The sequence below is a fragment of the Triticum dicoccoides genome, chromosome 2B, assembly GCF_002162155.2.
Source record: "Triticum dicoccoides isolate Atlit2015 ecotype Zavitan chromosome 2B, WEW_v2.0, whole genome shotgun sequence".
Taxonomy (NCBI): domain Eukaryota; kingdom Viridiplantae; phylum Streptophyta; class Magnoliopsida; order Poales; family Poaceae; genus Triticum; species Triticum dicoccoides.
Genome location: NC_041383.1, coordinates 282,218,317 through 282,236,467, shown reverse-complemented (window position 1 = coordinate 282,236,467; position 18,151 = coordinate 282,218,317). Strand labels below are relative to the sequence as shown.

Genomic DNA, 18,151 nt, shown 5'->3' with positions numbered 1-18,151 from the left:
AACTTCTATATGGGCCTGGCCTTTTCGGGCAACTGTGGACGAACCTTTTTTTCCTTTTCTCCCTCTACCACTGAAACTGAAACTGATGACGAACTGAAGAAATAAAAAACGGGGCCGAAACAGAGTGGAGAGGACATGCTGAATTCATACAGCGCAACACTTTTATTCAAATGTACATATCATCCCGATTACAAATGATGCCCAATCTATTCACTTACGACTAATTATCATCACATAAACAAGTGCGAGACCAATTACACAAACATAAAAAAGTGCGGCCATGAGCCCCATCAAATTGCCCTGCTTCTGCAATTTGATGAGTTTCTTCATCTGCTTGTTCAGCTTCTTCAGCTCTGCCGTCACTCCTGCATCCCCCACAGTAGCACCAATGGAAGGGCGGGCGCCCCCGATGGAATTGCCAGATCCAGGGGCCCCGGATCCAGATGCGCCCGATCCAAACTTGCCCAACTTCTCCGCCTCCAACAGTAAATCGAGCTCCCCTGATGCACCCTCCAGTTGAATCCGCTCTATGTACTCATCTAGCCACTCAAAATGGGTGCATTGCTTCAATTTCTGAAATCGGAAAGATGAACCCTAAATCCCAAATCCGATGGGGAAAAATGGGCAAATATGAAATTGGGAGACAAAAACCAAAATTGGCATATTGAGAAGTAAAATCTCACCTTTCCCTGCTCTGGTTTGCTCTCGCATTTCACGAATTCCCGCCCAAGGTTGCCATTCTTGTCGGTCGTTGTGACTAGCCGCTTCAGGGGTGCGATACGTGGGCATGCAGGGCATCTTGTCATGGGCACTACGCCATAGCGCGGCGGGAGGCTGAAGCGGAGCTCGACATTGCTAGGTCGCGGCCCGGAACGGCGTTGCTGCGCGTCGTCGCCGGAGAAAAAGAACAACAACGGTCGGGGAGGGGGAGGGGGAGGATGGGCTCGGGTGCTGCACGGCTCGGGGCACGGCTCAGTGTCCTCTTGTACCAATGCTGACCTGGATAAGTTAGTGGGTCCCACGCTGTGGGTCCCGCTCACCTGACCAATGCTGAGTTGGATAAGTTAGTGGGTCCCATGCTGTGGGTCCCGCTCACCTGATTCGAGTTTTAAACATGTGTCTTTGGATTAGGCAGCAGTGTCGCATGGGAGCTATTTTTTCCAACGAAGATGTCGCATGAGAGCGATTACAACCAACTACGTCGCATGAGAGACAGTTCACACCAACGACGTCGCATGGGAGCTATTCACCCCCCTCCCCATGAACTCCGTCGCCTCCCTCCCGTGCACCGCCGCCGCCCTCCAAACGCGACGCCACCTCCCTCCCGCGCGCCGCTGCCTTCCTCCCCACGCGCCGCCGCCTTCCCCCACGCGCCGCCACCTCCCATCCCACGCGCCACCACCTCCCTCCCCACGCGCCGCTGCCTTCCTCCCCGAGACGGCGCCTCCCTCCCCACGCGCCGCCGCCTTCCTCCCAGCGACGGGTGCCTCCCTCCCCACGCACCGGCCACCTTCCTTCTCGTCGCGCTCCGCCGTCTTCTTCCCCGAGATCCAGCCGCCTACCCCTTCCCCAAGGTCCCACGGCTGCACCGCCGCCGCCCAGCCGCTCCATCTGCAAGCTAGAGATCTGGGCCGTCCTCCTCACCGCGGTGGCCCTACTACTTGACGGCGGCGGAAGGGGGTGGTGGGTGTCGGCGGGCTGCTTCTCCAGCGAGGACGCCGTGCTCCACGGGCACTGCCAGACATATCAAGTTCTGTGGTATGTTTCCTGTATGACCATGCATCAGTTCTTCAGTGCGCACAAAAAAGACCAGCAGTTCAACTCTCATTTACTAAACGCATTTTTCAGTTCAGTTCAATTAACGAATTTAATTCAGTTCAAATTCTTATAATAGTTTGAGTTCAGTAGGGCAGCAACCTGATGGCAGGACCACAACATTATCCGTACGAGGTTCGCCTGCAGTTCTAGATAAGGCAGGCTCGTTCTCTCTGCCTAACGAAGTAACAAGCTCTCTCTCTCTCTATATAAAGTATGTGTATGTGCTACAGCAACAAATAGCCGCCTGCTTTTTTTCTGAATTGCTCGGGCAGAAGAAAAGCTCCACGTGTGCTGCAAAAATTCTGAAATTACTAGATCTGTGTTAGTATTTTGAAATTAATAGATCTTCTGGTAAAGGGGAGTTAAGCTCTACGACCACTTGGATGTGGAATTGTGGATGCTCACGCTCCTACACTGGGCGAGCTCCCAGGGCACCACGGGGCTTGAGATTGTCATCTCTACCCTCGGGCACGAGGGCCAAGAGGCTGCCTGCACCCTCCTAAATGAAATGACACTTCCAACCAGCAGCTGGCCTGATGCCCGTACATAGACCGTCAGTACTTTTTATGATTTCCTGTATGCCTGTACATGAAAAAGTCTCAACAATTCTGTTTCTTGTCTACATGATTTTGTGCTTGCTTATCACAAGTTCACGTTGAATGCTCAATGTAGTAGCTAGCTGAAGAAAAGGTATGGTCCTGTAGCTTTGGTCTTACCATTGTGGTGCTTGTGTTATTGTGTAGGAAAATGAAAGAAAGGAGTTTTTTTTTGCAAATCAATGAATGAGAAAAGTGTTTGTTGTCTTCCCGCCCAATTTAGAGCTCCACAAAAGTTCAAAGTTCAGAGTAGTTGTTTGGAGATGAACAATAAATAAGTATAATAAAACAAAAGAAAAATTTGTAAAATAATACGACAAAGTTCCATATGCCGATTCAAATTGTAGAAGCATGTAAGGAAGAGTAGTTATGCTCCATTACATATATGATGTATTTGTGTAGTGTGATGGTTCTGACACACTATTTTCTTCTGATGCAAATGTAGCGTGTAGGGAAAATAATAATTCTGACACTATTTTGTACCTCTCTGAAATGAGTCTTTCGCATGTACGGTTCTCCCCTTTGTACTACTTCCATTGTACTAACATATTCTTTGTTGGATTTCTGGGCATTACTGCGGAATGGTCTAACACAATTTGTAGCACAATTTTCTGTTGCGGACAACACTACATAAATTAAGATAACATGAGAGATTTTCCCAAACTATTTTTATGTTGGTTGTTACAATATTGTTTGAGTGAAGAACTGCATGAAAGTATAGCATAATGTAGGAGCTTTGATTTACAAAAAAATAAGGCACCACCACTAGCCTGCCCACCTTGGTTGCTGGCAGCCATCCAAGTTGAGCGCTGATAGTAGTCATGTGAGTCCATCGACGCCACTCTCTCACAGCAATCCTGTAAGAGAGTACAATTGGGGAAACCTAGAAAGTTCAATGAACAAAAACCTTTAAGTTCATACGGTGAAAATCGGGAAAGTTTGAAAAAATGAGAATATTGGAAAACATCAATTTTGATGCTCTGGTTGACCTTATGCTTGCAGCTGAGTGTACTTATTCTGATGCACTGGTTGACCTTATGCTTCCAGCTGAGCTGGAATTCCTCCTATTCAAATGCTTGCAACATTCAATTATATTTTGTTTGAAACATACACATTCAGATAAACATGCTAACAACTCCTCTTGCTATACTCATGCTTGTACTTGTTTATTTTTCTTGTTTGGGAAATGGTTTCCTATCCTCCTAACAACTTTTCTCAAATTTCATTTAATTTAGTTTCAAATCAAACCAGAGCTAATGCATAAATGTCATTGGGTGAGGTTGCTAGGAAGATTTGCATTAGAGAATGCTTTGTTGGAAAAGCTTCTATTGGTATTATTAACAACAAAACTCTCGGTGGACATAGACCGTAAATCTTGAGACTATTTTCACCATTTTTGGCCCTTTGGTGTTTGGAAATTCTAAATTTTGTTGATTTCAACTTGATGAATATAAAGATATATGCCATGAGTTTTAGATTATATCTCTGCTGTTGTAATTGCTTGTTGGTGTTTATTAGTAGATATACATGTATGAGTTCACTCCTGACTATTGTAATAAAGTTTTTTAGGATTTGGAAGTATCTAGTCTGGATTGGCAGTGTAAAAACCATATATAAAATGTCTTGATGCATGCTAGCAGAAATCTGAAAATAAACTCAGCACAATTCCTATATTTTATTCAAGTTCAAAGCTAAACATTTCTAACAGCTTATCGCTCCTTGCAGGATACACACTATTCATCGCATTTGTCATCGAGCGATTGCACCACTATCTTCAGAAGCTCATCACCCTGAGGAAATCAGCCAACACCTCCCAGAGAGGAGCTTGAAATTTTCCAAATGGAGTTCAAACGTGAATTTGAGAAAATGATTCCTCGGCTAAGTTCGAAAAATGTCATTCTGTGAAGTTCGGCTATTCAGCCATGGACTAGTGGACAAAATTACTGTTATGACCTCTCTGGCTAACAAAATCCCGATTTGACCTCGTTTACAAATTTTTTTCGTTTTTGACCTTTTTAGGAGACGCCAACATCCCTGGCGTCTGGGTTGCGAAGCAGACGCCACGGATCCTAGCGTTTGGCCCCTGGCCCGCACTGCCCGCCTGCCCGTCGACCCGCTGACGTGGCAAAGGGGCCAGACGCCAAGGACCCTGGCGTCTGGCCCCGGTAACTGGATAACCCCACGGGAGAGTGTGTGGGACCCACCCCACACACTTTCCCCTATCCACAACCCGAGCTTGAAGAAGACTTGGAGCTCTCATACTCTCTCCCACCCCTCAAGCTTCCCCTCAAATCCTCTCCAAAAGGTGCATCCCTTAGGTGGATCTTTCCATCACTTTGCTGCTCTTGGTAATCTCCCCCAAATCATCCAATTATTTTTTGTTAAATCTTGCTATTTTGGTTGCATTTTATACATGTTGGTGGAACCCTAGTTCATGTTTTCTCTCCCATATGTTAGTGTGAATGGCTTGGTTAACTTTGATAATATAGTGCTATGCATGGTGTGTAGTAGGAATATATGTTTGTTGAGTAGAAAGATTGGTGGTTAGCGTTAGTTAGTGATTAGGGTTAACTTTGCTTAGTGTGTGTTAATTAGTGATACTTTTGTGGACATGACCAATAATTTAGTGTTGATATGATTTGGATATAATAAGATGTATTTGGATAAACACCAATTCTCATTGAAGTCTTAAATGCATTCATGTTATTTTTAGATGGAGAGACTTGTTAATGTTAATTACATTGACAAGGAGGCATTCTTGAGTAATAATGCCGACACGGGTGAGGAACCATTGGTTTTTGATACAAGCCCTAGCTATGAGGATGTTGTTGCAAAAGTGAGACAAGTTTTGAAGTGGATGGACACCAATGTTGATGTTAAATTAATAGGAAGGTATGATGTTGGAGTTGGAGCCAAATCTCGCTTGAAAAGTATGCCTATCACCTCAGATTTGCATTGGGATGTATACAAGGAAAAAGTATCCCAATCAGAAGATAAGTCACTTGAATTGTTTGCCACCAAGGTTGAATCTCCTCGGTTTATCTTTGATTTGAACCGGCATGTCTCTTCCCCAATGGATGACATGAGCGAGAGGACAATGGTGCCACTTGTTGAGCATAGGGTTGTGGTTGATGCCCCCAATGTTTATCCCCCACCACATCCCCGTGTACCATCTATTAAAGAAAATGAGGTTGAGTTGTATGCCCCCAATGCTTCTAGCCAACCACCAACTAGCCAAGCAAATGAAGTTGAGGTGATTGCTAGTGACGGAGTAATTCAAGAGGATGAAGATGCTTATGATGATGACGAAGAGCAAGAGGAAGGGTTTCATGGTAATGATGTTGGTGACTTGGATGCGTACATAGCGCAAAAGGACATGGATCGTGACTAGCCATTTACGCATCAATATGCGTATGACTCGGATGACGAGGGTCTAGTTGAACAGTTGGACGAGGATGGATTCACAAAGGAGGAGAACCAAATCCACTTTGAGCTGACGGGCTTACAAAAAAGAACTCACTTGTTTAAAGATCTCAGCCTTGCCCATAAAGCTGTTCTTGACGGTGGAATGAGAATGACGGCGATTGAGCCAACACCATGCCCGGATCCAGGAGAACCAAGGGTGGAAAATGAGGACGAGAATGCTTATTTGAAGAAAGGAGTGAAGTTTCTGAGCTTGCCTATGCTGAAGTTTTGGTTGGCTGACTATGCCATTCGAAACCATAGGCCATTTTATGTTGAGCACTCCGACATGAAGTTGCGTTACACCAGGTCCACACCCAGACGCCAAGGACCCTGGCGTCTGGCTCGCTTTGCTCACGCAGGTGACCAGACAAGGTGGCTGGTGTGTCTGATGGACACCCAGACGCCACGGTCCATGGCGTCTGCCTCCCACACCCAGACGCCAGGGACCCTGGCGTCTGGCTTGCTTTGCTCGCGCAGGTGACCAGACAAGCTGGCTGGTGTGTCTGATGGACACCCAGACGCCACGGTCCATGGCGTCTGCCTCCCACACCCAGACGCCAGGGACCCTGGCGTCTGGCTTGCTTTGCTCGCGCAGGTGACCAGACAAGCTGTCTGGTGTGTCTGATGGACATCCAGACGCCACGGTCCATGGCGTCTGCCTCCCACACCCAGATGCCAGGGACCCTGGCGTCTGGCTTGCTTTGCTCACGCAGGTGACCAGACAAGCTGTCTGGTGTGTCTGATGGAGACCCAGACGTCACGGTCCATGGCGTCTGGTGTCCAGAGAGCATTCTTGCAGTTATCTGTCTGATGGATAAGATTTGAGTGGATAAGATTTTTTGGGCCCACCTCTAGCCCTCTCATCCATTCATCTCCACCTCTACCCCTCTCATTTCACTCATATCCACCCACTCTCACCTCTAGCCCTGCCAACGTCACTCCCTCATCCAGCACCCTAACCCCCCCCTCAGATCTCTCATAAATCGGTCCAGTTTCACCGTTGGATCTTCAGGATTTTGAGACTAGAAGGTAAATCAACTCCACCCCCATTTTATGGTTGGTTTAATTTATCATACTTTTGTGAAAACCCTAGTTTGTTTTCCTTGTGGTCTAATGTATCATAGGTTAGCTACTAAGAGATTTGTATGTTGTAGATGGCTAAGGAAACTCAGTGGGTGCTTAGCCCTGTTGTTCATGTGCAAGGCTTGTCTCCATGTATTGTGCAAGTTAGTGAAGTGGACCTCACTTTCGATTGGTTGAAGACTAAATTCATGTTGAAGCAAGGGTTGAAGGAAGAGGATTTTGTGTACTACGTCAGCAGGAGGCAGTCAGATGGCCCCGGGGAAAGAAAATTGGTTGACATAACTGATGATGACAAGATCCAAGAAATGCTGGAAGAATGGAAATGGAAAAAGGTTGTTGACTTGCATTGCTACAGGAAACCGAGTTATATGTGATGTTCATTGTATGTGATGAACTTCTCATTCGAGACTATTTGTGTAATTTGAACTATGTTTGTAATTTGCTATGTCATTCGAGACATTGTATCGTAGACCATCGTGGTCATGAACTATGTTTGTCATTTGCTATTATCGTAGACAAACGTGATAATGAACCTTGTGTGTGTGTTCAACTATAGTGGTATGAAAAGACTATGCAATGCTTATGTATGTTTGTTATTCGAGACTACAAGTGAAAAGACAAAACTGACTTATATCCAGACGCCAAGGACCCTGGCGTCTGGTACCTACCCTGTGCTGGCTCCCCTGCTTTACCCTGTTTCTGGTGTCAGTCGATAGCTAGACGCCAAGCACCCTGGCGTTTGGTCCCCTGACTTATAGCCAGACGCCAAGGACCCTGGCGTTTGGTCCCCTGACTTATAGCCAGACGCCAAGGACCCTGGCGTCTGGTACCTACCCTGTGCATATAAATGAGTAAATGAGTCCTCCTTTTGACAGATTTCATGGCAATCAATGAATTCATAGACATCACAGGAAACAACAACAACAACAACAACAACAACAACAACAACAACAACAACAACAAAGCCTTTAGTCCCAAACAAGTTGGGGTAGGCTAGAGGTGAAACCCATAAGATCTCGCAACCAACTCATGGCTCTGGCACATGGATAGCAAGCTTCCACGCACCCCTGTCCATAGCTAGCTCTTTGTCGATACTCCAATCCTTCAGGTCTCTCTTAACGGACTCCTCCCATGTCAAAATCGGTCGACCCTGCCCTCTCTTGACATTCTCCGCACGCTTTAGCCGTCCGCTATGCACTGGAGCTTCTGGAGGCCTGCGCTGAATATGCCCAAACCATCTCAAACGATGTTGGACAAGCTTCTCCTCAATTGGTGCTACCCCAACTCTATCTCGTATATCATCATTCCGGACTCGATCCTTCCTCGTGTGGCCACACATCCATCTCAACATACGCATCTCCGCCACACCTAACTGTTGAACATGTCGCCTTTTAGTCGGCCAACACTCCGCGCCATACAACATTGCGGGTCGAACCGCCGTCCTGTAGAACTTGCCTTTTAGCTTTTGTGGCACTTTCTTGTCACAGAGAATGCCAAAAGCTTGGCGCCACTTCATCCATCGGGCTTTGATTCGATGGTTCACATCTTCATCAATACCCCCATCCTCCTGCAACATTGACCCCAAATACTGAAAGGTGTCCTTCCGAGGTACCACCTGGCCATCAAGGCTAACCTCCTCCTCCTCACAGCTAGTAGTACTGAAACCGCACATCATGTACTCGGTTTTAGTTCTACTAAGCCTAAACCCTTTCGATTCCAAGGTTTGTCTCCATAACTCTAACTTCCTATTTACCCCCGTCCGACTATCGTCAACTAGCACCACATCATCCGCAAAGAGCATACACCATGGGATATCTCCTTGTATACCCATTGTGACCTCATCCATCACCAATGCAAAAAGATAAGGGCTCAAAGCTGACCCCTGATGCAGTCCTATCTTAATCGGGAAGTCATCGGTGTCGACATCACTTGTTCGAGCACTTGTCACAACATTATTGTACATGTCCTTGATGAGGGTAATGTACTTTGCTGGGACTTTGTGTTTCTCCAAGGCCCACCACATGACATTCCGCGGTATCTTATCATAGGCCTTCTCCAAGTCAATGAACACCATATGCAAGTCCTTCTTATGCTCCCTATATCTCTCCATAAGTTGTCGTACCAAGAAAATGGCTTCCATGGTCGACCTCCCAGGCATGAAACCAAACTGATTTTTGGTCACGCTTGTCATTCTTCTTAAGCGGTGCTCAATGACTCTCTCCCATAGCTTCATTGTATGGCTCATCAGCTTAATTCCATGGTAATTAGTATAACTCTGAACATCCCCCTTGTTCTTGAAGATTGGTACTAATATACTCCGTCTCCATTCTTCTGGCATCTTGTTTGCCCGAAAAATGAGGTTGAAAAGCTTGGTTAGCCATACTATCGCTATGTCCCCGAGACCTTTCCACACCTCAATGGGGATACAATCAGGGCCCATCGCCTTGCCTCCTTTCATCCTTTAAAGCCTCCTTCACCTCAGACTCCTGGATGCGCCACACAAAACGCATGCTGGTCTCATCAAAGGAGTCATTCAGTTCAATGGTAGAACTCTCATTCTCCCCATTGAACAGCTTGTCGAAGTACTCCCGCCATCTATGCTTAATCTCTTCGTCCTTCACCAAGAGTTGGCCTGCTCCGTCCTAGATGCATTTGACTTGGCCAATATCCCTCGTCTTCCTCTCCCGGATCTTAGCCATCTTATAGATGTCCCTTTCACCTTCCTTCGTGCCTAACCGTTGGTAGAGGTCCTCATATGCCCGACCCCTTGCTTCACCAACAGCTCGCTTTGCGGCCTTCTTCGCCATCTTGTACTTCTCTATGTTGTCTGCACTCCTATCCAGGTATAGGTGTCTGAAGCAATCTTTCTTCTCTTTAAGCGCCTTCTGGACATCATCATTCCACCACCATGTATCCTTATCTTCGCTTCTCCTTCCCCTGGACACTCCAAACTCCTCCGAGGCCACCTTACGAATGCAAGTCGCCATCTTCATCCACACATTGTCCGCTCCCCTCCTTCCTCCCAAGGGCCCTCCTTAAATACCCTCTTCTTGAACACCTGAGCTACCTCCCCCTTGAGCTTCCACCACTTCGTTCTAGCGACCTTGGCACGCTTATCCCGCTGGACACGAATCCGAAAGCGGAAGTCAGCAACCACCAGCTTATGCTGGGGTACAACACTCTCCCCAGGTATCACCTTACAGTCTAGGCATGCACACCTATCTTCTCTTCTCGAGAGGATGAAATCAATCTGGCTAGAGTGTTGGCCACTACTAAAAGTCACCAGATGTGATTCTCTCTTTCTAAAGAGGGTGTTAGCTACAATCATGTTGTAGGCTAGAGCAAAGCTTAAGACATCTTCTCCTTCTTGATTCCTGATGCCATAGCCAAAGCCCCCATGTGCCCCTTCAAAACCTGTGTTAGATGTACCCACGTGGCCATTGAGGTCTCCTCCTATGAAGAGCTTCTCACCAATCGGTACACTCCTAACCATGTCTTCCAAGCCTTCCCAGAACTCCCTCTTGGTGTTCTCATTGTGGCCTACTTGCGGGGCATATGCGCTGATAACATTGAGAACCAAGTCCTCAGCTACCAGCTTGACCAGGATAATCCGGTCCCCACGTCTCCTGACGTCTACCACTCCATACTTGAGGCTCTTGTTGATCAAGATGCCTACACCATTTCTGTTTGCAGCCGTCCCCGTGTACCACAGCTTGAAGCCGGTATCCTCCACCTCCTTCGCCTTCTGTCCTCTCCATTTGGTTTCTTGGACGCAAAGGATATCAACACCTCTCCTCACTGCTGCATCAACTAGCTCCTGAAGCTTCCCTGTCAGAGACCCTACGTTCCAGCTACCTAAGCGAATCCTCCTAGGCTCGGCTAGCTTCCTTACCCTTCGCACTCGTCGAGTCAAATGAGAAGACCCTTGCTCATTTTCCACTACATCCGGGCGCCGATGTAGCGCGCCACTAAGGATGCGACGACCCGATCCTCGCTCACTTGCCACCATATCCGGATCAAGATACGGCGCGCCACTTGGGGGGTGACGGCCCGGCCCTTGCCCATTTTCCACCACATCCGGGTTCCGATGTGGCGCGTCGCTGAGAGGGTTATACCCCAACGAAAATCTTTTGGGTTTCATCTCCATAAGAGTGGCTGAGTTTTTACGTTGGCTCGCCAAGCCTATCACAACCCTCCTCCTTTACCCGGGCTTGGGACCGGCTATGTTGAGACAACATAGGCGGAGTTACATCACAGGAAACAACAATTCACATAAATCACATCATTGAGTAGTACTTTTAAACGAGTTCATGGAAAGAGACTACACCAAGTTCATCGAAACAAACTAGAACAAGCTCATTGAAACAAACTACAACAAGCTCACTTCTTGCATACACAGGTTCACAGAATTCATAATAGTATGACAGGTTCATAGAACACAGAAGATAGCACATAAGACACCAAATGCGCGCCACCGTCATCACCTCTCCCACGCTGGAGCGGGCCAAACCGGAACAAGAAGCTCACTTCCTCCTTCCTCTCTTCACCATGGTTGCAAGTGTAGGCTCCTCCTCTTTGCTAGTCTCGTCCTCTTCCTCTTCGTTGTATGCCTCCTCCTCCGCCTCAGTGTTGGCCTTATATCTTTGCATTCCTATTGGGATAAGCTTATGAGGATACTCCGGACTATGGAATTGTGTGTTCCATGTCTTCTTTCTACCTTTCTTGCCTGGTCTCTTAGCTATGGCTTTGCCTTTCCTAGATGGTTGTGGAGCATTGCCTTGTGTTGGTTGTGTAGCCTGTGATGGTTGTGGAGCATCAACATCATACTCATGATCCTCTTCATGTGTTGCATCATACTCATGCTCCTCATGATGTGTTGGCTCCTCTTGATGTGATGGCTCCTCTTCATGGAACTCCTCCTCCATGTCCTCATTGTTTTGTAGATAACACCGTCTATTAGCTGTGGCAGCGCGGCTACCAGGTGCATACACGTCACTGGACTGAGCACCATGGCAAGACAGCATTGCTGCCATCTTATGAAACCGCTTCTTAAACTTCTGCAAAAATATGCTATGATATGAGATGCACATAAATAATCCGCGAAAAGAAACTTTTATAATATATTGATCACACCTCCATCGTGCTCCTAAGAGTCCTCTCAGATAATGCACCACCAGGTGGATGACTCAGTGCAACATTGGCATCGTTGACGCACAGAAGCAACTCTCTGCCCTGCAATTCATGAACACACCAAACTTATGTATTTGAAAGAAGACAACATGATGCAAGTATGTTAGAATAGGTCAAAAAGACTACCATTTCATCATGCATCGGTGCATAGTCAACGTGAGCCCCTCTGGTGTCTCTCACAGCCATGTTGAAGGTTTGATAACCTTGTGCAGTCTCCGGGTCTTCAGACACCAACTCCGACCACTCCTCATGAGTCCAACCAAGCTTCAGCTTTAACCGGTAACGATCCGCATACCACACTTGGTACTTCTGATATGCTGACTGATTGTGAGGTCTATTCTCTGATTGCACTAACGTGTCTCTTTGTATTCCAAATTTCTATCCACGCACGGTGTTTGTTTGCCCAATCCGATATATCCTGATTGTTCCTTCGATCGAACCTACAAATGATGCACGGGACAAAGCATTAGCAAACATTGACTTATTCAATGCTCTACTACATACTCAAGGCATGCTTGCTTACCGATGCAGAGATAGAATTTCCTCCTTGCTCTCCTCAATTGGAATACCTTGTCTTCTTCCAAATTGTCTTGCCACATGGTCTACAAAGTGCCACTCGACTGCGAAGAAGCATATCATTGGGCACCTCGCCCGCCAAAGATGGCTATCACGCGTGCACATCTCATTAAGATCAAAGTCACGATCTTCCACATAAGGCAACCAATATACCTGCAAAACAAAGATATACATTGTTAGCTACATAAGTTTCATTCTTGACTAAATTTTATCTCATCGAACTTCTCAAAACCTGCTCAGCAGTCAAGGTGTCCAGCTCGTTCATATAGCACTTGTATCGCACATGCGAGCTTCCTGTGTAGACTGTCACTTGTTCCCAATAGTAAGCAAGCGTAGGGCGCCGATAGGGATCATCATCATGCAACCCGTCATGATTACCCCGTGGGTTTGCCATGAGGGGGTTCTTGAAATCGGGCCGTCCTACCGGGATCCTCTCCCACATCCACACGGATAGACTCCAAACAAACCCAGACAATGAGGATGTATCTCCCTTCCTCCGACACGCCAAGTCAAGCTGCAATCAAACAAACATGTTAGATATGGAGGCGCATGACAAATGCAAGATAAATGGTTGCAAATATCTCTTACCTGGCGATACAAATATGCTAGTGCGGCCGAACCCCAGCTATACTGGGTATCCCAGTTATTGAGTAGCTCCAAGAACATCCAGAGGGCTGAGTTCCCGGTTGCATCTGAGAAGACTACCTTGGTTAGTACATACCAAAGATAGGCCCGCGCGTACTGCTGCACAACCACATCATTGGCACCCTGAGGGCACGGATTGGTGTTTCCTCTGACCAGTTTTAGCCAGGAATGCCTCACTCTTGCGGTATCGGCCTTGCCTTCCTGAGGGCCGTCGGGCTCAACACCAATTAAAATGCCAGTCCGTTCTCGCCAATTACCAACGCTCACACGACGGGTAACAGCTTGTCCGTTGATAGGAAGGCCGCTTATCATAGCCATGTCCTGTAGGGTCATCGTCATCTCCCCACATGGAAGGTGGAACGAGTGAGTCTCCGGCCTCCAACGATCCACAAGTGCGGTCAGCGCCGCGTGGTTCACCGGCGGAGCGCGTCGCTTAAACTGCAACACGAATGGGAGAAGACCCAATCTCCGAACGTAAGGCTCGTACCGCGGGTCGTAAGTAAAGTCATCAGCGGAATGGCCCCTCATGCGCATAGCAACTACAAGCGGCAAATAAAGTGATGTTTTAATCAATACAAGAACACAAATGAGAAACAATGAAAATTGATAAGTCTAGCTTCTTACATCTCCCTTCTCAATGGCACGAGCACGATGCTCCTTATCCCACTCATCGATTAATCCGTCATACCAAGGTCCATCATCATCCGCCATCCTACAAAAAAAAATCACAAACATCTATGAATACATGAACAATATCAAACAATACTATTTCCTTCTTCAAGTTATGCCATATAAAAACACCATTCTTCTCACACATAACCACATCATTTCTTTCTTCTACATATGCACACATATCATCTAGAGTACCAAATTTCACCATCAAATAAAATTCATAATCATCATCCGCCATTCTATTGAACAAATCATGGCACACACAATCATCAAATTTCATCATCTCTTTGCAAAAAAAACTTTGCCATCTATATATTCAACTATATTGTCATACCACTTCACACATATAATATTTTTTGTAAATATATTTGCTTGCCAAAGTAGTCTTTTCAGATTCAAACAAATATTATGCCATCTATATATTCAACATATAGCTAATTTACTAGCACATGCATACATCATCTTCTCAAATATACGCACATCATCTTTCAATCAAATAAAATTCTCAAACAATATGGTGTCACATAACCATATGCACAATTTTATCATATGCAACATCTCTCTCTCCCTTAAAACACTAATATTAAAAACATATGCAAATACATAACATCTAATTTATACAACCCAATCTGTGGAACAAATCATGTCACATACAACCATCAATTTCATCATCTCTTTTGCAAAAATAAATAAGCCAATAGGATAATCTACATATGAACCAAACAATTTCAAATTGCATACATATTCAACAACACATCATCTACTATCTACAAATCAACTATACCATCTAACAACTACACAAAATTTACTAAAACAGAAACAACAAGTACTCATCTAACATCTCCCAATGATGAATAATGCAACCAAAAAGAGATGTTCTAATCAAAACAAATTGGAGGGAATGGAGGAGAATACCTCAAGGATGTTTGGGGCCTCAGATCCACAAATTTGGGTGGAGGATGGAGTAGATCAAGGGGGGAATTGGTGTGAGGGAGAAGAGGGGCGAGAGAAAAGTTTCCTCTGTTCTTGCGTTCGGCTGCCGCCAGGGAGAGGTTGGGGATGGGTGGGCTGGGCCCCCGCGTGGTGTAAACCTACCAGGGCCAGACGCCAGGGTCCTTGGCGTCTGGCCCCTTTACCACGTCAGCGGGTCAACGGGCTGGCGGGCAGTGCGGGCCAGGGGCCAGACGCCAGGGTTCGTGGCATCTACTTCGCAACCCAGACGCCAGGGATGTTGGCGTCTCCTAAAAAGGTCAAAAACGATTTTTTTTGTAAACGAGGTCAAATCGGGATTTTGTTAGCGAGAGAGGTCATAACAGTAATTTTGTCCTGGACTAGTCAATGGTGGAGTTGCTTTGTTTCTTTTGTACATACGTGAATTGAATGCAATCAACGGAAAGAAACATATGTTGATTCTCCAAGTTAGAGTTCATTTTTATTTTCTTACAAGTAGCAAAACTTCCTGTGTAGATCAGTACAGCTTCTGTGCGATCTTGTGTTACAAATCTTGTAGTACTGTTTTTACAGGGATCTTTCTAGTACTTTGTAAAGCAAGCGTGATCCATTTGTAAAAATATGACAAAAGACATCCTTCACTCTTGCAGTCTTTTGCTAAAAAAATGTTTTAAGTTCAATGGATGCCATCGAGAAAGTTCAAACATTTGATATTCCTGTGCTCATATTCTCTACCTGAATGTTATTTATTTGTTTGCGACTCGTCTCATACTTTGCGAGATGAAAAAATTTCTCTCCAGGTTTTCTACTCTTTATATGAGTGGTGAATGTGTTCTCTCCACTCTCTTATCTATTTTGGTTGATGACCCCGTGGACATAAAAAAATTGTATGGGAAAGTTTGTGTAGTACTAGCATATAAGTTCTAGAAAACTAAACAAGGAAAGTTCAAACAAGAAGCTCTATGCACTTTCCTGTCTATTTTGGTTGATGTTCAACGTGTATTACTAGCATATAAGTTCAAAAAACAAACTGCAATCAGTTCCATGAAAATGCAAAGAAGTTCAAAAAAATATAAAAAATTTCTAGAGTCAAGTACAAGTGCTCATCCAACACAGTTAAAAAAATCTGGTCCGTCCATGTATTACTAACATATACGTTCAAAAGATTAAACACGGTTAGTGCGTCTATTGAATTCAAGAAAATCCTAAGAAGATCAGTACAAACTCATAAGGAGATCAGTACGAGTTCAAGTGATCAAGTAAACCTATTAATCACTCTCTCAAGTGTGATGAAAAAAATGGGCAGTAAATTGATGAAAAAATATCATCGAGTTCAAAACACGCGAAGACACGTGATAGCCACCCCTGTTCGGGCGTAGTAAGTACCTCAGTACGAGTTAAAAACGATGGTCCGTTCGGAATAAAAGAAATGGCAGAAATTCAAATTGTAAAGTTCAAGCAAAAAAAGAAACCCCATGAAAATCCTGCTTAGTAAGTACCTCAGTACAAGTCGTAAAATGAGAGAAGTTCAGAACAACGTTGTCAAAAAAATGTCGAGTTAAAAAAACACATTTTTTTTGAATAAAATATATTTCAGTTCGATGATACAAACCATACAAGTACATGGGCGACGATACAGTAAACCGTTGAAAACTTTTGAGAAAAATATTGCCAAAAAAACAGAGCAAAGTCTAGTTAGTGAAAACACGCTTAGTACAAACCCATGCAAGCATCAGTACAAGTACTCTTTTTCGTAACCATTCAAAATTACTCTACAAAAAATAGCTCAGTACAAACATACACATATATCAGTACGACTACTCTGTTTTTCAGACGAGAAAACAACAAGATTTATTATGCCGTATTCTAAATTACTCTTAAACGGTTGCGAAGTAGAGAAAACGTTCAACATGACTAAGTTTCGCATTTTCGATAGCTATCCAATGGTATATTATTTGCCATATTTCGACAAACTTTTTTAAAAAAATCACGTTTAAAATCAAATTTGACCGTATTCGAATTCGTTTTTAAACCGTAAGGAATTAGAAAAACATTTCTATACGAAAAAGTTTCGCATTTTCCATAGCTTTCCAAAACCGTATCATTTGTGTCAATCCGACAAACCTTTTGCAAAAAATCACGAAAATACGTTTCGCCCAGAATTTCACCATTTTTCAAATTACTTTTAAATCATATAGAATTAGTAAAAACAATACATATATGAAAGATACGAATTTTCACCAGCTTTCCAACGCCATCTTATTTGCTCAATTCCGAAAAATGGTTTGAAAATTGAGTCCAAAATACGATTCATGTTTTCAGTTTTGAAAAAAATGGTTTTTTCAAAACTGCTCTTAAACCATAATGATTTTGCAAAAACATTCAATATACTTAAAATATGGTTGTCAAGAGCTTTCCAACGATATATTACACGCCCCGTTCGAACAAAAAAATTATAAAAAGTTTTTGAACTAAAGAAGACGATCTGTTAAACACAAGTGAAAGCATCAGTTCAACCGCTTCGAAAACATCAGTACAACCACCTGAAACCGTCAGTTCAAAAAGGGTAACAGAATAATATTTTGTTACGCATAACAGAATAGCCCAGATGTATATATATATATATATATATATATATATATATATATATATATATATATATATATTACGTGCACGTCCGTGAACAAGTACACCTCACTCAGTGTCGGGACTTTTCGGTTTCCGAGGCACATGCCACATTAAAATTGTGAAAATGTCTATTCAAACATCACACAACACCTCTTTGCGCCACATACATGCAACCGGTGGTTATCCTAGCTAGGACAGTCACTTGTGAGGCTTCCATCTGTGCGCCCACGAGGCCATCATCGATGCATGTGCATCACTTTGACCTACATCGGGAGAGGTTAATTAATTTCACCATCAATGAGGATTCTTTTTAGATTGTATTACGGTAGGAGCATATAGTATGCGTCGAAGAGGGGGAAGGGGACCATCATATGTAGTACGCATCATGAACCTCGCTCTGTGTGTGGGTGCATGGCTTACGGTTTTTGAGGCATGTGTGGCACATCAAAGTTGTGCATTTTATGTATTATATTCAACATATGTTTGTCCCACTTGCAAAGCGATGGTGGTTGTCCTCTCACACCCGC

The 18,151-nt window shown here is 44.6% G+C and overlaps 1 protein-coding gene across 1 annotated transcript; it reads right to left on the bottom strand.

Moving 5' to 3' along the window:
* Nucleotides 1-210: 210 nt before the first annotated feature.
* On the bottom strand, nucleotides 211-806 carry LOC119360844. The gene is made up of 2 exons (XM_037626322.1): nucleotides 684-806; nucleotides 211-573 (listed from the first exon to the last, which is right to left on the bottom strand). Exons 1-2 carry the CDS (start codon nucleotides 804-806, stop codon nucleotides 211-213), a joined length of 486 nt encoding a protein of 161 aa, XP_037482219.1.
* Nucleotides 807-18,151: the final 17,345 nt, after the last annotated feature.

What these genes read in the sequence shown, in the direction of transcription:
- LOC119360844 (XM_037626322.1), bottom strand. Translation starts at nt 806, where the DNA reads ATGACAAGATGCCCTGCATGCCCACGTATCGCACCCCTGAAGCGGCTA. An exon ending in GCAAACCAGAGCAGGGAAAG is followed by an intron (nt 574 to 683) that starts GTGAGATTTTAC and finishes TTCCGATTTCAG; the next exon opens with AAATTGAAGCAATGCACCCA.